The 17713-nt window shown below is 31.2% G+C and overlaps 1 protein-coding gene across 6 annotated transcripts in view; it reads right to left on the reverse strand.

Moving 5' to 3' along the window:
• The window catches only part of spg (dedicator of cytokinesis spg), a 161128-nt gene that overhangs the window by 23928 nt on the left and 119487 nt on the right, over positions 1 to 17713 (reverse strand). For all 6 annotated transcript variants that reach the window (XR_010843004.1, XR_010843005.1, XM_067045949.1 and 3 more), the window contains exons 15-23: positions 16795 to 16957; positions 16563 to 16642; positions 12812 to 12977; positions 11695 to 11885; positions 10270 to 10370; positions 8538 to 8781; positions 6977 to 7166; positions 2612 to 2760; positions 823 to 927 (exon numbers count right to left, since the gene is read on the reverse strand). Coding sequence is in view for 4 of the 6 variants with exons in the window: in XM_067045949.1 (XP_066902050.1) it covers positions 823 to 927; positions 2612 to 2760; positions 6977 to 7166; positions 8538 to 8781; positions 10270 to 10370; positions 11695 to 11885; positions 12812 to 12977; positions 16563 to 16642; positions 16795 to 16957 (1389 nt within the window). In the remaining 2 variants the exon portion in view is untranslated. The remainder of the gene's footprint in view (positions 1 to 822; positions 928 to 2611; positions 2761 to 6976; positions 7167 to 8537; positions 8782 to 10269; positions 10371 to 11694; positions 11886 to 12811; positions 12978 to 16562; positions 16643 to 16794; positions 16958 to 17713) is intronic.

Here is a 17713-nt window from a genome sequence, read left to right on the forward strand (position 1 = left end):
CTTAAAAAAAAACTCATTATCATCCTCATCATTTAAAACAAAATCGTAGCGCTGACTTCATGTATATCATTCAAAATATTAAATAATTATCCTAAAATCTCTTTGGTACTTTTTCCTATTGTCATACAATCCTTCCATATATTTATCTTCATTTGCCATTTTTTATCTAATTTAAAAATGTTAATATACTAATTATTTAAAAATGATTATTATATTGATTTTTCTATTTTTCTGGATTATTGGGAATTATTTATACTTGGGTTTATATTATTTTATATATTTATATTGAAGTGTAGTAAAAAAAAATGAACAAAAACTAGTTAACAACTATTGACAGTCTGTCCAAATGCTGACATTTTGTCCCACTCTGCAGGGATTCATCAGGGCTGTTGAATTTAAAAACAGCGAACAAGTGATTCAGTTTTAGTCACACATTCACTGTTTTTAAACTTAACAGCTCTGCAGAGTGAGACGATATGTCAGCAAATAAATAGTTATTAACTAGTCCCCTTCATATTTTGAAAAATACAGTCAATAATTTATATTTATATCATATTTGTATCTATTGTTTTTATATCCCACAGTTATTTTAATTTTATATGTTCAATAAATAAAAATATAAATAAACTAATGATCAATTGGGAATGTTGTTTTGTTTTTCTAGTGAGGATATGTACAGATAAGAAAAATTGTAAGAGTATTCCTTAGAATGGAGTGCAACCCTAAACACCAAGATATCAACCTTTTTTATAAATTTTTTTAGCATATAAACTGTACTTAAAAAATTTATAAATGAGGTTAGCATAATAGAAAGGAACTTACGAGGACTGGAGAAGATCTGTCGATGATTATTAGAACTGTTTGAATGAGAATGTCTAAGGTACTCATCGCAACTACCTCAATATCGTGGTGTAAACAATTGTTGACCTGTAATAAACAAAAATATAGTTAGTCAAAGTCAAATGACATGCGGTTACTTCATGGGATAGGGCGTTCTACTCAGGAGTACGTTCGGACAAAATTAGAAAGGAGTGGCACTGATCCAAGTAAGAAGACCTAATAATCTCATTCCCATGCTATTTACTCAAACAAAATGGAATAAATAACTAAATATTATATTTAAAATATAAATAATTAGTTGAACACCCTTTATTCACTTCTTTGTTTTTTTAACATTTGAACAACGTTCCGGGCTCCTCTGTCCATTATCCAGTTCTACAAATACAAATATTTCCAATCAACAATTTACAATTAACATACAGTTACAATCAATAAAGTTTGAATTGCACCTTAATAAAAAACTATTTTGTTAACACATTTACATACACTTTTTTTTTTTTTCTTACCTCCTGGAACAAAGAAATAAGCATTTACAAATATATACAATAGAAAAATGGTATGTACATGTACTGGCTATTTGATTATCTTGTTTTGCTGGGATGGCATCATAAGAATGGTTGCCGGGTCCGCTGAAGGCGGTGTCAACAGTTATGGCATATGTTTGCCTGGATGCTCACTAGAAATAGGGAGGGGCTATTCCTGTTGGTAGTGTTGAAGTGATGACTTCAGGCTGCAGAGCCAGAACTCTCCCAAGGCGAGGACGTCGGCCAGGGGGACAGTGCTTTGCTACCTCCCAGGTCTTGGTGGAGGGGCGATCTCACAGAATAGAGGGTTGGCACAGGCTTTCAGCCCACCAAAGAATTTGATGTGCCTACGGCCTATGAATTTCGGCACAGATGGGAGTTGAATTTCCTCACATATTACTCTGTTCCTGGCCCGCTGGAGAGAAGTTCCTCTGACTATTCGCCTCAGGAGGGAATTCTGGAAACTCTGCAGTTTGGAGAGTGTAGTCTTGAAGAGGTGTCGCATGAGTGCACCATGGAGCAGCGTCGGACATATGATGGCCTTGTATATCTTAAGTTTCAGGCATAGCGCAATCTGTTATGAAGTAAGCAAGTGGTAGAGCCTATGCGACTTCTGCCGGGCCAGCTTTAGTCTCTCCCTGTTGTGGCTGGAGGTGAGGTGCCTGTCGAGAGTCACGCTCAGGTAGAGGATGTAGTTGTTTGTTTACACATTTACATACACAAATTCAATATTCAAATATATATACATCATTTCACTAATTTATGACCATTTACAAATCTAAAATTTTTTTAGAGATTGAGCCAAATTTTTTTAGCAATTGTTCTTATTTTAATTTTTTTATTTCTTACCTGATTATTAATTAATGGATTCATTGGGAATATATAAAAATGATTTTTAATTTAAAATGACACATGTCCACAAATTAAGAATAACAAAAGGACAAAAATAAGATAAAATAAGAACTTTGTTGATTGTAACTATAAGTTAATTGTAAACTGGTGATAGGAAATACTTCTATTTGCAGAACTGGATAACAGAAAGAGGACCCTGAAACATTGTTCAAACGTTAAAAGAATAAAGAAGTGAATAAAGGGTGTAAATTGATTCCTGTAAATAAATACAATGAAGTAAATATACTTAAATATTTAATATACTGTTAAAATAAGTTTATTTATTTATTTTAGAATTGCTCCTTTTAATTTTTTGCAGAAATGTTGGAGGTTAATCGAAAGAAAACCAATATCACCTTTCCGTCGACAGTTTCCCCTCGCTGCTGCTGGTGGATGAATATTATAAGCTTTCCGAGGATGTCAGTACACAGTCTAAGTTCTTCTCGATGGGAGAGGTGAGATCGCAAGTGTTTACAGATAGTGGACAGCAAAACTGGTCTTGACTCTGAACAAAGGCCAACATTAATACTTTAATTTTAATTAAATTTAAAAATATAAGCTAAAGTCAAAATTTAAGACCTTACAAAGGATTTATAAAGAAATAAAAAAAAATTATAGAAATTATATATATATATATACATATTGTAATATTCAACAATTATTTAAAGTAAATAAGAGGAAAATTGATAGTTTGAACTTATTTTCATATTTTAAGTATAGTTAACAAGATCAAATAAAAAGATTAAATATTAAATAGACATGAGAATTTTTATTTTTAATTATATATAATATCATAGACTCTTAATCTCAGGGTGGGTTTCTAGGCAATCAGAACACTAATCTAAATTATTAATTTCCTTTACAAATATACTTAAATCTATTTTGTACAACACTAACCAATATATACAATCTTCTTTTGATGATGGAAGGTTCCCTTTGTCTTCTTTCTCAACAAACTAACATTGACTGTTAACAAAGCATTTATCCTCTAAAAGTTTTCAATCATCTCATTCACTGGCGATCCAAAACAAAGAGTCCCTTATTCTTTTTGGGTGACTCTTCGATGTCTTCTTTTTCAAGACGTCTACCCTTGAGCTAGACATAAGATGAAGAGGACCTCCTGTATCCAGGAAACATCATTCTCTGCCCGTGTCTAAGCAACGAATCTAACAAAAACCAAGTTTTCTTCCTTCCTCTTCTCTAGGTGTAAGTTCTCAACATCGATAGTAGCTCTATGGTTTTGAGTTTTTTCTTATGATTTCCTTTATGAATAATTTTCTTTAATACTCATTCTTAAATTCTATTTTTTCTTAAATGTATTGTAATTTCAATTATGATGTGAAGTTAAAATAAAGTTTTTAAAATATTTGAATCTGCTCAACATGGCCGCCATTCAACGAACTTTTGGCAAGACATGCATTGTCATCTTCTTTGTTTTGAATAACGATCTTTCCACTCCCTATTTGACTGAACAAAATTGGTTAGCTTTCTTTTTGGTTTAACAAAGTAAATGAACAATACTAAAATGATACATAAAATAAAAATATATTAAAAACCCTTAATATATAAAAATATACTATTTACTCAGAAAGAGGTTATTACAATATACGAGGCCTGTCCAGAAAGTAATGGACGTTTTGAAATAAACAATTCATTAATTGAAAATTCAAAGTTTATCATATACACTTGAAAGGTACACTCTTAAGCTATTTTTCTACATAATCACAATTCAAATTGAGACATTTATCATACCGTGGCACAAGTTTTTCAATACCCTCTCTTTAGAAATCTGCTGCCTGCGATTTCAACCACTGGTTTACACCGGCATGCAGTTCGGTGTCAGTATCAAAGCATTGTTTACCGAGCCATTTTTTCATCACTGGGAAGAGGTGGTAATCGCTCGGCACCAAATCCGGGCTTTGTCGTGGATAGTCAAACAACTTCCATCCAAAACCATCCAAGAGTGCCCGGGTATGATTGGCTGAGTGTGGACGTGCCTTGTTGAGCACAAAATTTGTGGTAACCAAGCTTCTTCACCACAATTTGTTGCACCAAACTTCGTGAAATTTGGGGAAAATGTTCCGTCAGTTCTGTAATCGTGAAACAACAATTTCATGAATTTTAACATTGATTTGCATTGTCAAGTCATCAGTCACAAGACTGGGCCTATCACTGCAGTCCTTGTCATGAACACAGATACGGCCATTTTAAAAATCAATGCACCATTGCCTCACTCGCCTTTCACTCACTATCCTCTGCCTGTAAACATCAAAAAGCTGACAATAAATTTCAATTGGCCTGTTTTTTTAAGCCAAAAAAAACTAAATCACAGACCGCACTTCACAAGTGGCGTGATTTTCTATTGCAGGGCACATTTTGATGACTCACAGAGAGCAAAGTGAGGAACACACAGTCCTCACGCTACAACAGCTGGATGCGTACTGAATATAGGAATGTTCGGACACCAAGATGGCGGCTCTACCCCCACTCTTTGCCATTATAGGCCAAAATGTCTGTTACTTTCTGGACAGCCCTCATATATACATAAATGATTGAATGTAAGTAAATATGAAGGAGATGGTCAAGACAACGGTAAAGAAGAAAAAAAATATAGTTCTCAACTATTTAATTAATGCTATCGCTTCGTAAACCCACAATGTAGTTCTTCATCAGGCTGATGTGATGAGTGGAGATGTAAACGAGGATCTGACATTTGAGATTGGTCCAACATATTTATATATTTTTAACTGTCAGACCCCTGTTTACATCTCCACTCATCACATCAGCTCTGAAGAAGACTATGAATTTCGACACATAATATTCCTCTTGACTATCATTCAAACCTGACTAATCTTTGAGATGAAGCATCTAGTTTTTTTTGACAGGAGATTTCCCTCAAAAAGTGTAGGAGATCAAATAGCTTCCTAATTCTTCTAATATACAAAAGCTCAGTTTGTTAATTTTTCCTTAAAGTTTAAGGAGAAATTTAATTTTAAATCGTACAGATGAGTTACGCTAGAACGTGTAAGGATCTGTAGTCTGCCTAATCTAGGGTTAACTAAGCCTAATCTAGGGTTAACTAAGCCTAACCAGCTAAAGCTGACCACCCCTAACCTAGGGTTTACAGTAATCCAAATAAGATTCCAACACAACAAAATAAATATAACAAAAGATTTTGTATTAACAAACTTTGTTTTATTTTCCTCCTTCCCGTTATGCTCTGTGTGAATATAGCATCATCAATAAAATTCACTTAAATCTATTAAACAATACAAATTTAATATTTTCCAATGACAAACCATGGGACTAATCCCAATCCAGCAAGGTGTAATAAACGTACGAGTTGGAATTCTTAGACAAACATTTATTTACATAAAAATGAAATCAAATATTAAAAATAAATACAACATAAAAATACTATGATATTCAATTTTTTGAGGATAATATCACAAGTTATTATTAGGAACAATCCCTGGTTTTTAAAAAAAATCTGCTTTAGCCGCCATTACAATTACTCACAATAGATTCTCTTTAGCACTGCCTTTTACAGCAGGGATGAAAACTAAAACTTCACTTGTCCCTGGCAATTCTATTTCTCCTTTCACAAATATAAAACTTGTAATTTCCCCTCTTGGTCTCTCCAACACTAGAACTTTACCTTCTGTCACCTCTATCATATCTGCACCTGTTCTGAGGAACCTTGTCACCAAACTAAGAATCTTTTTTGTCTACCCTTCAGTTACTTAGTACCTTTGTCTCTCCATTCTTACTTTTACCTTCTTGGCTCACTTAAACTATCATAAATTATATGATCTACTACATAGGTTTAATGGTACATTTACAGAGCAACCATAAATAAACAGAACTTGTTTGTCTAATTCTAACATTTGTGAAAATTCATTGCTAAGGAAACTAAATGTCTCCAGACCGATGTGGTCCTTGACCAGTACAATAACTCTTCACCAGATAATCCTATCTTCATCTCACCATTTCTCAGGCATCCGCCCGCCAGGAGACAGCATCCTCCCATTTAAGTCTTGGTATACCTCTTTCTCTTGTCCTTAGAGCCTTTAGTTAAGCAATATTCCAGCCTTTCAAGCTTTATGTGTCTCATCACATCTGTTACCTGAGAACTAAATATAACCTGTTTGCCTTCACAATTCATTGGCTAGTCTCGAAGGATATATTGTTACCTCAATGTATTACTGATCCTAAATAGGTGAAGCGATCCACATTCTGAAATTTATATTGACCCACTTCCACGGGTTCTTGAACAGTCAATTCTATTTCAGGTCCTGCACGCATGTACTTGTTCTCCTCATTGACTCTCATTCTGATAGCATCCAATGCTTTGACCAACTTTAAAAAATTTTTTTCAGGACCACAAAGGATCGTGCAACTAGTTATATGCCCCCAAAAAGCAAAGTATTTACACCAGCCTATTAACAATAGTTTCATCAGTTAAGGAAATTACATGTGGTAGCACTAATAAAACATCACAAAAATATACTTCTTTCTTGCCTAATAGGCCAACTAACCCTTCTTAACAAAATAAAAATTTTCCTAGCACACGATAAAATTTCATATATACGTGATAGGAACAAATTAATTACAGATCAGTTCCAAAATCAATGTTAGATCATAGCTATCATGGTGATAATCATATAAAATCACAAGAACATAAAATATCATGTTATCAAATGAATTCCTGATACAATTACCTTGAGCCTTAAATAATGGGCCCTGTACAATAGAGTCGAGAGCGATTAGCTTAGATTTGACAAGAGGTTGAGCGAGGTGTCGCCCGTGCAGCATGTCCAGGCTGGCTGCGACCATCCCAGCGACATCCTGGAGGGCAATGACTCGGGAGACTTGTTCGTACGCTCCTGGGAGGCTTTCTACCAGTGCCACCTGTAGGAACGGTGTAGATCATTTAAGGGGCATTAGAATATTACTTTAAAGTTATAAAAATGTTTAAATTTTAATTTAAAATAATTCTAATATTCACACCTAATAACCCATAATAATAGGTATCCCCACTGTTATAAAAAATAAAATTTTAAAAATCAATATAAATAAATAAAATAGATATATAATATATAAAAAATAAATAAAATGGAGTGTAGGCCACCAAAATTTATTTCTAGCCTTTATTTCTGCAATAGGTAGAAAAAATTGAATATATTACGAATATTTATTGCTTATTTACCTATATATGATAGAAGATCCACAAAAACTAAAAATGTTTATCAAGAATTTACTTATTTAAGGGTTCACTTTCATAAAATGATTGAACACCCACATCTATAAAATATCTTTAGTGGGTAGTGATAAAAATTATACAACTGAAAAATATACATTTTTTTCTCATCCTGAAAGTGGCCACTGATGGCTCCAAATGAAATATAGAAGAAGAAGAATATAGAATAGTTGGAGTTGACTGATAGGAGTGCTTGGATTGAACTGACTGGAGTGCTTGGAATGAAAACCATTTCGAGGACCTACTGAACATGACTCCACTCCATTGTTTCATCCAAATTCCTGCTCTCATAAACTCATATTTTATAATATTTACAATCTACAGATATTTTAATGTACAGATTACAATAACTCTTGAAAATAGATAGGATCGAAAATAATGCCTTTACGATTACAAGAACATTAAATAATTTAATCTTTGCCCTCCCCCTCAAAACAACATTGGAAATTTTAAGCATATCAGTTAGAAATTAGAAACCCACTAAGAATTTTAATTTCCTTTTAATCATTATTGTTTTATTTGTTGACATAATCAATAATAAAACAATAAATAAAATGTTATTTTTATCTATTTTCAAAATGATATTTCTTGTTCATATACCTTTTTTACTTATTTCATAAAATTGATAACGTAAATTTTAGCTATACAGTATCTATTGAACAACAATTTTTATTATGTAAGCCACAGCCTGAAAACTATGCAGCCCATTGTTCCAATACATCAGTTTCCCACATTCATGGTTGGATGAAGTGATTGGAGATTGATGGAAATTTAGGACTGCTGGAACACCAGCAGCTCCACATCACTCTAAAAAATCCACACAGGATGATTGGTCATTCCACATTTCATTTAGCGTGGAGTGGTTGGAGTGATCATCGCTGGCCACTTTAAGACTTAGATGATTCATGCATAACAGGCAGTTGGCACCAATACTATTTGTTGCTTGCTTATTATAACTCTTTATAGCAACTTATTATATTAACAAATTATTAATGCTAAAATAATTTATGAATTTTCCAAACCTGTGTATTGATGATGTTGTGCGATGTTACAGTGAGAACTTTGTTAAGGGAGGCAAAAACACTATAGATATCACGTGTAAAGCTCTCTTCGTACTGGCCATGAGTTGCTCGAGAAAATAACAAGCGAGACTCCACGATGAACTTGAAGATTGACTCGAGTGAGCGAAAACATTTCAAGATTGGTTCCTGTTTGTCAGTAGCACCAACACGGTCAGCACAATGCTGCACGGAGCTTATTAGCCCTCTGAAAAAATGTATATATATTTTTATTAACTAATTGAGTAAGTGGAAACAGCCAACAACAATTTCTCCTGAGGAAAGATTTAAAGAACACCTTTAAATATATGACTATCATTCAATTTGTAACTAAGGAAGACCTTTAAATATATGACCATCAAACATATTCAATTAACTAAGACAAGACTTTTAAATATATCATATTTAAAATATATATTAAATATATCATATTTATTTAAATTCAATTTATAACTAAGGAAGACATTTAACCTTCGTAACACCACGGTTTGAAGCAAACACATAATACTGCAGGGGTCCTTTTAGGATCCCAAGATAGGTTTATATTTCTTACTTATTTTATTAATCCTAGTATCAAAATTCAATCTTTTCATTGATATGAGGAGCGGATTTTAAAAATATTTAGAAAGAAAAGATATAATTTATTATTCCATTCTTGTTATATGGTCCCAGCTGGTTCTTAGTCGTCTGCTTCTTCCATGTGAATCTCCTTCCCAGCACAATCCTTATCCTCAATGTTTTTCAAGTCATTTTTCATCACTTCTGTTCTCTTTTTAGACTGAGTGTTTAGAAATAAGATTGATAGGTCATCTAATCTCGTTAATGCTGGTCCAGCTTATATTATACTTAGATTCAGCAGAAACAAACTCCATTTTTGTAAGTAACCTTGTTTCCACTAAGGTTGAATATTTTTCCAAAGAGCAAATGAATTCACTGCAACTGCAGCTATATCGGTCCAGTTCGTAAACCAAACTATTATACATCTGCTGATTTATCTCTTGCAAGTATACTCGGTGACCATTTTACCAAGTGAATCTAAATAATTCTATTGCGAATACTATGGGGGTTTCAGTGAGACCCCAACCTTGTTTTTATTTGGAAAAAAGGAACTTTTTTAATGTCCGATGTTCCTGTAAATATAATGGAAACTTATTCATGGTGTTCGAGATAGTAATATGAAAAAAAGTTGTTGAGTGACTTAAAAATTGGGGGATTATTTTCATAAGTTTTCACCAGAAAAAGATCTTGAGCGGTCTTTAGAGACCCCCACGATTTTACAAAGGTTAAATACATGAGTCATTAAATTTGTAACTAGAGGACTTTAAATATGTAACTGCTATTCAATTTATTACTAATCTGGACTAGATAATGGGAATTCATAAGTTTACCTTTTTTGCAGTACTAAAGTAAAATAATTTGAATAATGGCATGAGGAACTTTTTATGCAAATGTGCTTGCATAATGGAAACTTTAAGGAGAAATACACTACAACACTCAGTTGTATTCAAGACCAGTATGGAACTATAACTTTTTATGCAAATGTGCTACTATAGGAAACTTTAAGGAGAAATACACTATAACACTTAGTAGTAGCCGAGACCACTACAGAACTATTCAAGATCAGTTGATATTAAACAGCACACAAGAAGCAGAGCCACATCAACGCTAAATAATACTAATATCAAAAAATACACACTTGTACACGAGGGCAGCAGCAAAATGGTTTTTGATATAGGCGTCCATGACTGGCTTGAAGTGTTGGAACTTGTTATCGTTCAACAGGCTGAAGATACTGACCTGCAAAAATATAGTAATGGAAATTAATTCACAGTAATATATATATATATTTTTTAATGAACAAAATGTTAGTATATATCATATTCATGATATTAATAATTAAATACTAATATTTAATATGATAAATGCCAAGAAGATGGAACATAATTCATCCAGTAATGATAATGTTAGATTGAATGTGGAGATGCTGAAAATAGTCCAACATTTTAAATACCTTGGCTCCATTATTGAATGAAATGATTCCTGCGACATGAAATAAAAAGAATGATTACAGATGGTAAAAAAGTAATACCATTGCTCAATGTGATATTGTTATTTCTAATACCAAGAGTATAATATAAACAAAATAACATTGAGCATTATGACAAATGGAACATAGACCTGGACCATAAGAGATGATCAAAGGAAGAAACTTCTGGACTACTGGTGACGAGAGGCTGGAATATCCAGAATGGATAAGTAAGAAAAGAAATTGTAAGAGAAAAGATGAAAGTTGAAAAGAATATTCTGGAAGAGATTGATAAAAACCCCTGAAAAGATACAAATATTCAAAAAGAATACCCGAGGTAAAATTACCAAGGGAGGTACACTTGTACACTTTTTACTCATCTGCATTATTGTGTATCTTTTACCCATTTTAGCTAATATTTTGTTTCCTTCTTGGCCATTGTATCATGTATATTATTTTCTTTCGCACATTTCACTATGTTAATTTCTTCCATTTTTTCACTACTTATATATGTTTAATCATTACCTCCACATTTTATAATGTCAATTTCAATTTCTCATTATATTTTTAATAAATTTGTTTTGTATAATTGTTACCTCTACAATATTGCATCATCTACTGTCTACTTAATTTATTGTTATGTATGTTTCCAAGTTTTTATGTTATTAATTTATTTATATTTTTCTCTGAATTAAGTTTTTTATTTCGTTTTTTTATTTTCATCCCTGATGCAAGGCCTGAAATTCAGGTCAAAACGTCGGGACGAATAAATAAGTTTAACTCATTTCTTTATCATTACTAACTGTATCCCCGACCATCTCCTCCTTGTATCGATCTATGTCAACTTCTCATATCTTATTAAACAATTAAGTACTCTATAAAGTTTTCAATGTTCAATTCATTATAGCTAAAATATAAAAACTTAGTAAATAAACACAAAATCCAGATAATAGTGGGCTAACTACGATACAATAATATTATACTATGTATTTTTTATTACTGGATGGAAGGTAGTTGAAATTATCCCTTACAATTACTTGTATTTATTTGTTTATTTCAAATTAAAATATTTATTAATTAAAATGTTCTACTAACCAAAACATGAAAGACAAGACCAGAATGCTGAGTAGAATTTCCATCTTCTGTGGAAAACATGGAGAAGAGTGCATCAAGAACGTCTTGTAAAAACTTTACCAGCTCTTCTCCTGATAAGTGCAAGGCCTTCGTGAGGGCATCAGATATTTTACCTGGGTGCGTCTTCCATTGAAGTAGTGAAAGTAGATCAACTAAATACATAACATCATATACATGATGTAATATACATAATATCATACTCCAAAACAAAAACAAAAAATGTTTTATCAGTAAACATTACATTTTGCCTCAATTATGGCAACTATTGATACATCACGCAAATATGAAACCACAATTTTTATACAGAAAATACACCTTTGTTTTTTAAAAATATTCTGTTCAAATGGGTATTTATATTCCGAATAGATAGGTTTTAAAAAATAAAATGTTAAACAAACGTTATCATGTTATTTTAATAAAATACATTTTTAGCTACATTATTAACCTACTAATTTTTGTTGTTATTTGGATAGCATGAACTTTGTTATAACTGCTGTTTTTCAGGTACCTTTTTAATTATTTACTGTAACAGTTTTAGTTGTTTTAACTTCATGTATTAATTGAATTCATTTATTAGAATCAATTAATTATGACTTCTTCTTCTTCAATCGGCATGACAATCCATTACTGGGTCCTGGTCTCCTCTAGCAGCTTCGGTTAATCTGTTAAGTGCAGTTGCTATCTAATTCTCACAATTTTTCCAATATCAGGCTCACCACTTAACAAGAACACTTCCTTGTCCGTGCGTCTTCTCCAAGTTGAACCATCCTTTACAGGGCCATAGAAGCCTTAAATGTTTGGAGATTCCTTTCATCGGATTTCAAAAGTGCCCAAGTTTCCAAGGCATAAACCAGTAGTGATCGAATTAGTGTTTTATATAATCTAGTTTTTGTAGATCTTGATAATGATCTACTATACTACCTAAGTGCCGACTCAGTCCAAAAGAACACCTATTGGCCGATGCTATTCGTATCCTTATCTCTGCTGAGTGGCGGTATTGACTTGTGATACAATTAATTAATTATGACAGACTTTATAAATTAAAACATAATTGTAAACAGCATGAAGACCATATTACCGTTCTGAGTAAGTTTTGTAGAGCATAGTAGTGTGCGGATAGTGAGGAACTCTTTGTGGGGTAAATGGCTCGCTTGCCTGTGGCTGCTCGCATTGAAGAGATAGTGTGATGGGTGCAGTCGCGACATCTGCTCGCACCTGTATATAATCAGTTCATGGCTCCCATCCTGTGACAGAATCAAAAAAAAATTAATGATTAAAAAAAGAAAGATGATCGTTGAAATATTTTTGAACTAAGTTGTAATAAAGGAGAATTTGATTAGACAGAAGACACACAGCAACTACAAAACTTCTTCAATATTGTAATATCCTCTTTTAAGTAAATAGTTATTTTTATATATAAATTGTTGTTAGTATATTTTATTTTATGTATCGTATCAGTGTTGTTTATTTATTATATTAAACCAAAAAGCAAGCTAACCAATTTTGTTCAGTCAATCATGGAATTGAAAACATTTTAAAAAGCGCCAAGATTCTGAATTCGCTAGAATCGCTGCCATGTTGAGCAGATTCAAATATTTTCAACTTTATTTATCTTCCTATCATGATTTTAATTACGTAGATTTAAGAAAAAATAGAAGTTCATAATAAGTGTTAAAGAATAATATTCATAAAGAAAATCATAAGCAAAAGCTCAAAACTGTTGTGCTGCAATCAATGTTTACATCAAACATCTAGACAGGACTCTTGGTTTAGAGGTCACTGTTTGTTTAGATGGCGGGGTGAACTGGACGTGTCCTGAAAACGAGGATGTCACCAGGAAGAGGTGGTGCGGACCACCCTTTGTCTACAGTCAGTGGTAAACTTTTAGAGAAAAAAGAAGACATCAAGAACCATCCAAGAAGAATAAGTGCCTCTTTGTTTGGATCGCCGGTAGATGAGATGTGAGTTGAAATCTATTAGAAAATCAATCCTTTGTTTACTGTCAGAGGTAGCACAAAAGAAGACATCGAGAATCGTCAGCCATCAAAGAAGAGTATAAATTGATTAGTATTACAAAATATTGAATATAAGTATATTTGTAAAAAATAGCTGTTTATTTAGTTAAGTTTCTTTGTTCTGATTGTGTGGAAAACAATTTTAAATAAAATTCTCATATCTATTTAGTAATTGATTTTTTTATTTAACCTAGTCATTTGCAAAGCTATATTTTGTATTTGAGAATATAAAAACAATTAAATTGCCTTATATTTATTTAAATAATTCTTAAATATTACATTGGGCGGAGACACATGAGATGAAAGAAAGCCACAATCTTTTTCTTTTATATTTTATAATGAGCCACAAATAAATACACAAATTCAAACTTTTATATGAAATATAACAAGTATATTTTCACAAGCCATAAGGACATAAAAAAAAAAATTAAGAAACAAATTATAATTCCAAAACTTCAGTAATACAATTCAAATATTATAAAAATAAAATATAACAATAATGAGGTATGATAAAAAATATATCTATATTAATAAAAATGTAATGTTCGTTTTTTACTAATCAAAGATCTCCGAAAACTTCTAAACCAATTTTACACTTTTTTTCTCTAAATGTTCTATCTAAGCTATTGAAATACTGGATTTATCGAGTAGAAACAAAGTTATAAACAAAATTAAACTTAATTGGTACATAACTCAGAAAGTATAAGTTTTTTTTAAAGGTTATTTGTTTCTTTCTGAAAAATGTGGAAAATATTTCTAATTCCATTATAATTAATTATACAATAAAAAAAACACAAATTATTATTTTTTTTTAGATAAAAGTAAATCATATATTTTTTTTTTTTTTGCATCATGTGAAACTCTAAAATACCATTCATCAGAGAAATTAAAAAAATTTTAACTTGATTTATAAGGAGGATTTTTTTTCTACTGCTGTCGATTGTTTATATAATCGTTAATAACTCCTCTGTATTTTATCCAAATCGTATGTTACAACAACCCTTCGAAAGCTGGATAACAGCTCTTTTAATCTATATTAACAACATTTACATAAATAAAAATGTGCTTGTAACTTACCTAAAATCTCTAAAAGTTCTAAACCAATTTACAAACATTTTTATTTTAAATGAATTTTGAATATCGTGATATTAGTTGTTATTTGAATAGGGGAATAAATTCCCAACAAAACAAAAAAAATTATGGAAATTGGAATATTATTAAGAAAGATATACTGCAACTATTTATGCAAATAAGGCATACTCAACGTTTTTCATAATTCACTTTTATTTTTAAACATTTTTTTATAGAATTTGTAATCACGACACAAAAATTATAATGTGTATGTAAATAATTAGTTTGAGCTAAATTGATATCAAACGTATCATATTATATGATTTTATTAATAATAATAATAAATGATATCAATATTTCCATTGCTGATCAGCTAATTCATTAATAAAATATTTGAAATTTGCTTTTAATTTTCAGATATACTGTTCTTCTGAGTCAGTAATTACATCTATTACATTTACTCATGATAAATCATTAAATATTTACATGATATAAGCAAGATCGCTCATTTCCTACTACCATTACTACCAACTTCAACAGGCGGTCTAATATGGACTGCACATATGCACATGACTAATGGCTAAGTAAAAATAAACCAAATCTTAATGAGCATCACACTTGAATCGATGAAGTGCAAAGCCTCATTAGCCCACTGTTGTCCTGTGGTTTAGGCCTTTATAAGGGCTGTGCAAAAAAAGATTGACCTCTTCCCTCTCCCCCCCCCCCCAACCACTTGAAAATAATTGTCACCATTTTGTTTGGGCTATTTTTATTCCAACCAAAAAGAATTCATTGCCTTTAAAGAAATGTATGCAATAAAACTTCTATCTTTATTTCTTAATAAAATTCTGTTAAATTTCAGTTAAACAGTAAAACTTTGTTTTATAACGATTTGGACTCTTTTTCCTCAGTCCCGCTTTCAATAGATGCTTTTCCTAAGAAATTATGTTCATTATTACAATTTTACTTCCTGTTTATAACATTCTGTATAATTTTTTTCTTTAAAATTTTGTTTTAAGTACAATACCTTAGCAGTTTAATTAGTTCTACGAACGCAATTCTAAGGATTTTTCTATTATTGTTTGCTGAAGATATTTCCCTCAATTGATAGTTATTTAGTTTTACCGATATGGATATATTTTTTCATTCAGTTGCTTTTTAGGCATAACCTAGCAAACAGTTAGCAAAAACATTTTTTCTATTAGAGAAATATTTGTTTAATAAAAGAGTTGAACAAATCAAATTTAAATAAAAACCATAATGATAATAAATTATTTCTTGAAAAAGTAAGAGAATGAAGAAGAGGAAGAGAATCCAACTAAATCATTCTACTATTCTACTGGAAATTCATGAACAGAATAAAACATTAGAACCAATTAATTGATTGAAAAAATTAACTTTTAAAAATACTTTAAACCAGTACTATTAATAATGTAGAATTACTTGCTTTTATTTATTTTTTTGTTTATACGTTAAACAAATTTATTTTCATGGTTTTAATATTTCCCCCGTTATAACATTACTTTTCTGTGGACTATAGGAGAGTGTTATAATGAAGTTTACAAATTAAGAAATAGCTGATGATATCTTAAATTACTAAATCATAATAAATACAATATTTTATTAAAAATAAATAGACAATTATCCACTGTATTTGTTTATTTATTATTTGTATTTATATTTACTTTATTGTTGAATTCTATAAAATGAAACATGAAGAAGGTATTTATTGAAGTAGAGTACCTGCAAAGTTGCACCGCTGGCTTCCATCAGCCGGGCAAAACTGAATCCAATCAATTTTTTATTTTCTGCTTTCTCCCTCGCTGCAATAATTAATCATAGAGTCATGCACCAAATATTTAGTTTAATAATTAAAGAGATAAAACTATGTAACAATTTGATAAGATTTATCATATAATATTATTAATTATATATTAAAGATAATTTGCTAAACAAATTCAAATATTATACTTACTTGAACAATGCCTGTACTCAAGCCGTATGTGAGCTGATTGGTACTTCTCAATCGGTACTGAAAGGCAAATTATTTCGCACCAAACTGGCGAATTCTGATGATACATGATGCTGCTTTGGTAAATGTAGTTCCCGTCGGTGCCTGACGCTCCCCACAAGCACCCCTGAATAAGTTCAAAAATTTAACATAACGCAGCAAAAATATTTATTAGATTTTTAATAATTCATAAAGATATGTAACTCATAAGCTAATGGGCCACTGTGTCCTCTTTTAACAAATTAATATGGCTTCGGGGGGAGGACTAATATGTTTTATACAACCAACAAAGTAGTGTTAAGTTTTATGAAATTCAACTCGAGTTTTGAGTCTGCCAACACAATAAAGTAAAGTTTCACAAAATTTACAGTAGTGTCATCATATTTCTGGAGAAGCGATATGATAATATCCTTTTTATTGTTAATACATGGTCACTTTTTTTTTAATATAAATAGTTTGGTTATGTTTTAAAGGTATTGTTTAGTTTTGCTAACCAATTTTGATCAATGAGTGATTCAAAGTAGTCAAGATAGCGGTACCATTCCAAAGTTGGTTGAATCACTGTTATGCCTATATTTTCAATATTTTGAGATTTAATTCAATGGTAAAGACATTTTTATCATCTTATAAGCAGTCACTGTTAGGATGTGCATCCCTGGTTGATTATCATCAAGTGATAAAAGTCAATATTTATCAATTTATACAAAAAAAAAATAAAACAATTCTCATATTTGGTAAATATGTCTTTATATTCATTTAGACCTTGTAAGCATCAAGCTTATTCAAAGATCTGAGGATAAAAAGCAATTTATTTTTAGAAAAAGATTAAATTTTACAATATAAAGAAGTTAAATTCATTAAAACTAGTTTAACTCCTGAGAGA

The sequence above is a fragment of the Halyomorpha halys genome, unplaced genomic scaffold (genome assembly GCF_000696795.3).
Source record: "Halyomorpha halys isolate HHAL.00 unplaced genomic scaffold, Hhal_1.1 Scaffold399.1, whole genome shotgun sequence".
NCBI lineage: Eukaryota > Metazoa > Arthropoda > Insecta > Hemiptera > Pentatomidae > Halyomorpha > Halyomorpha halys.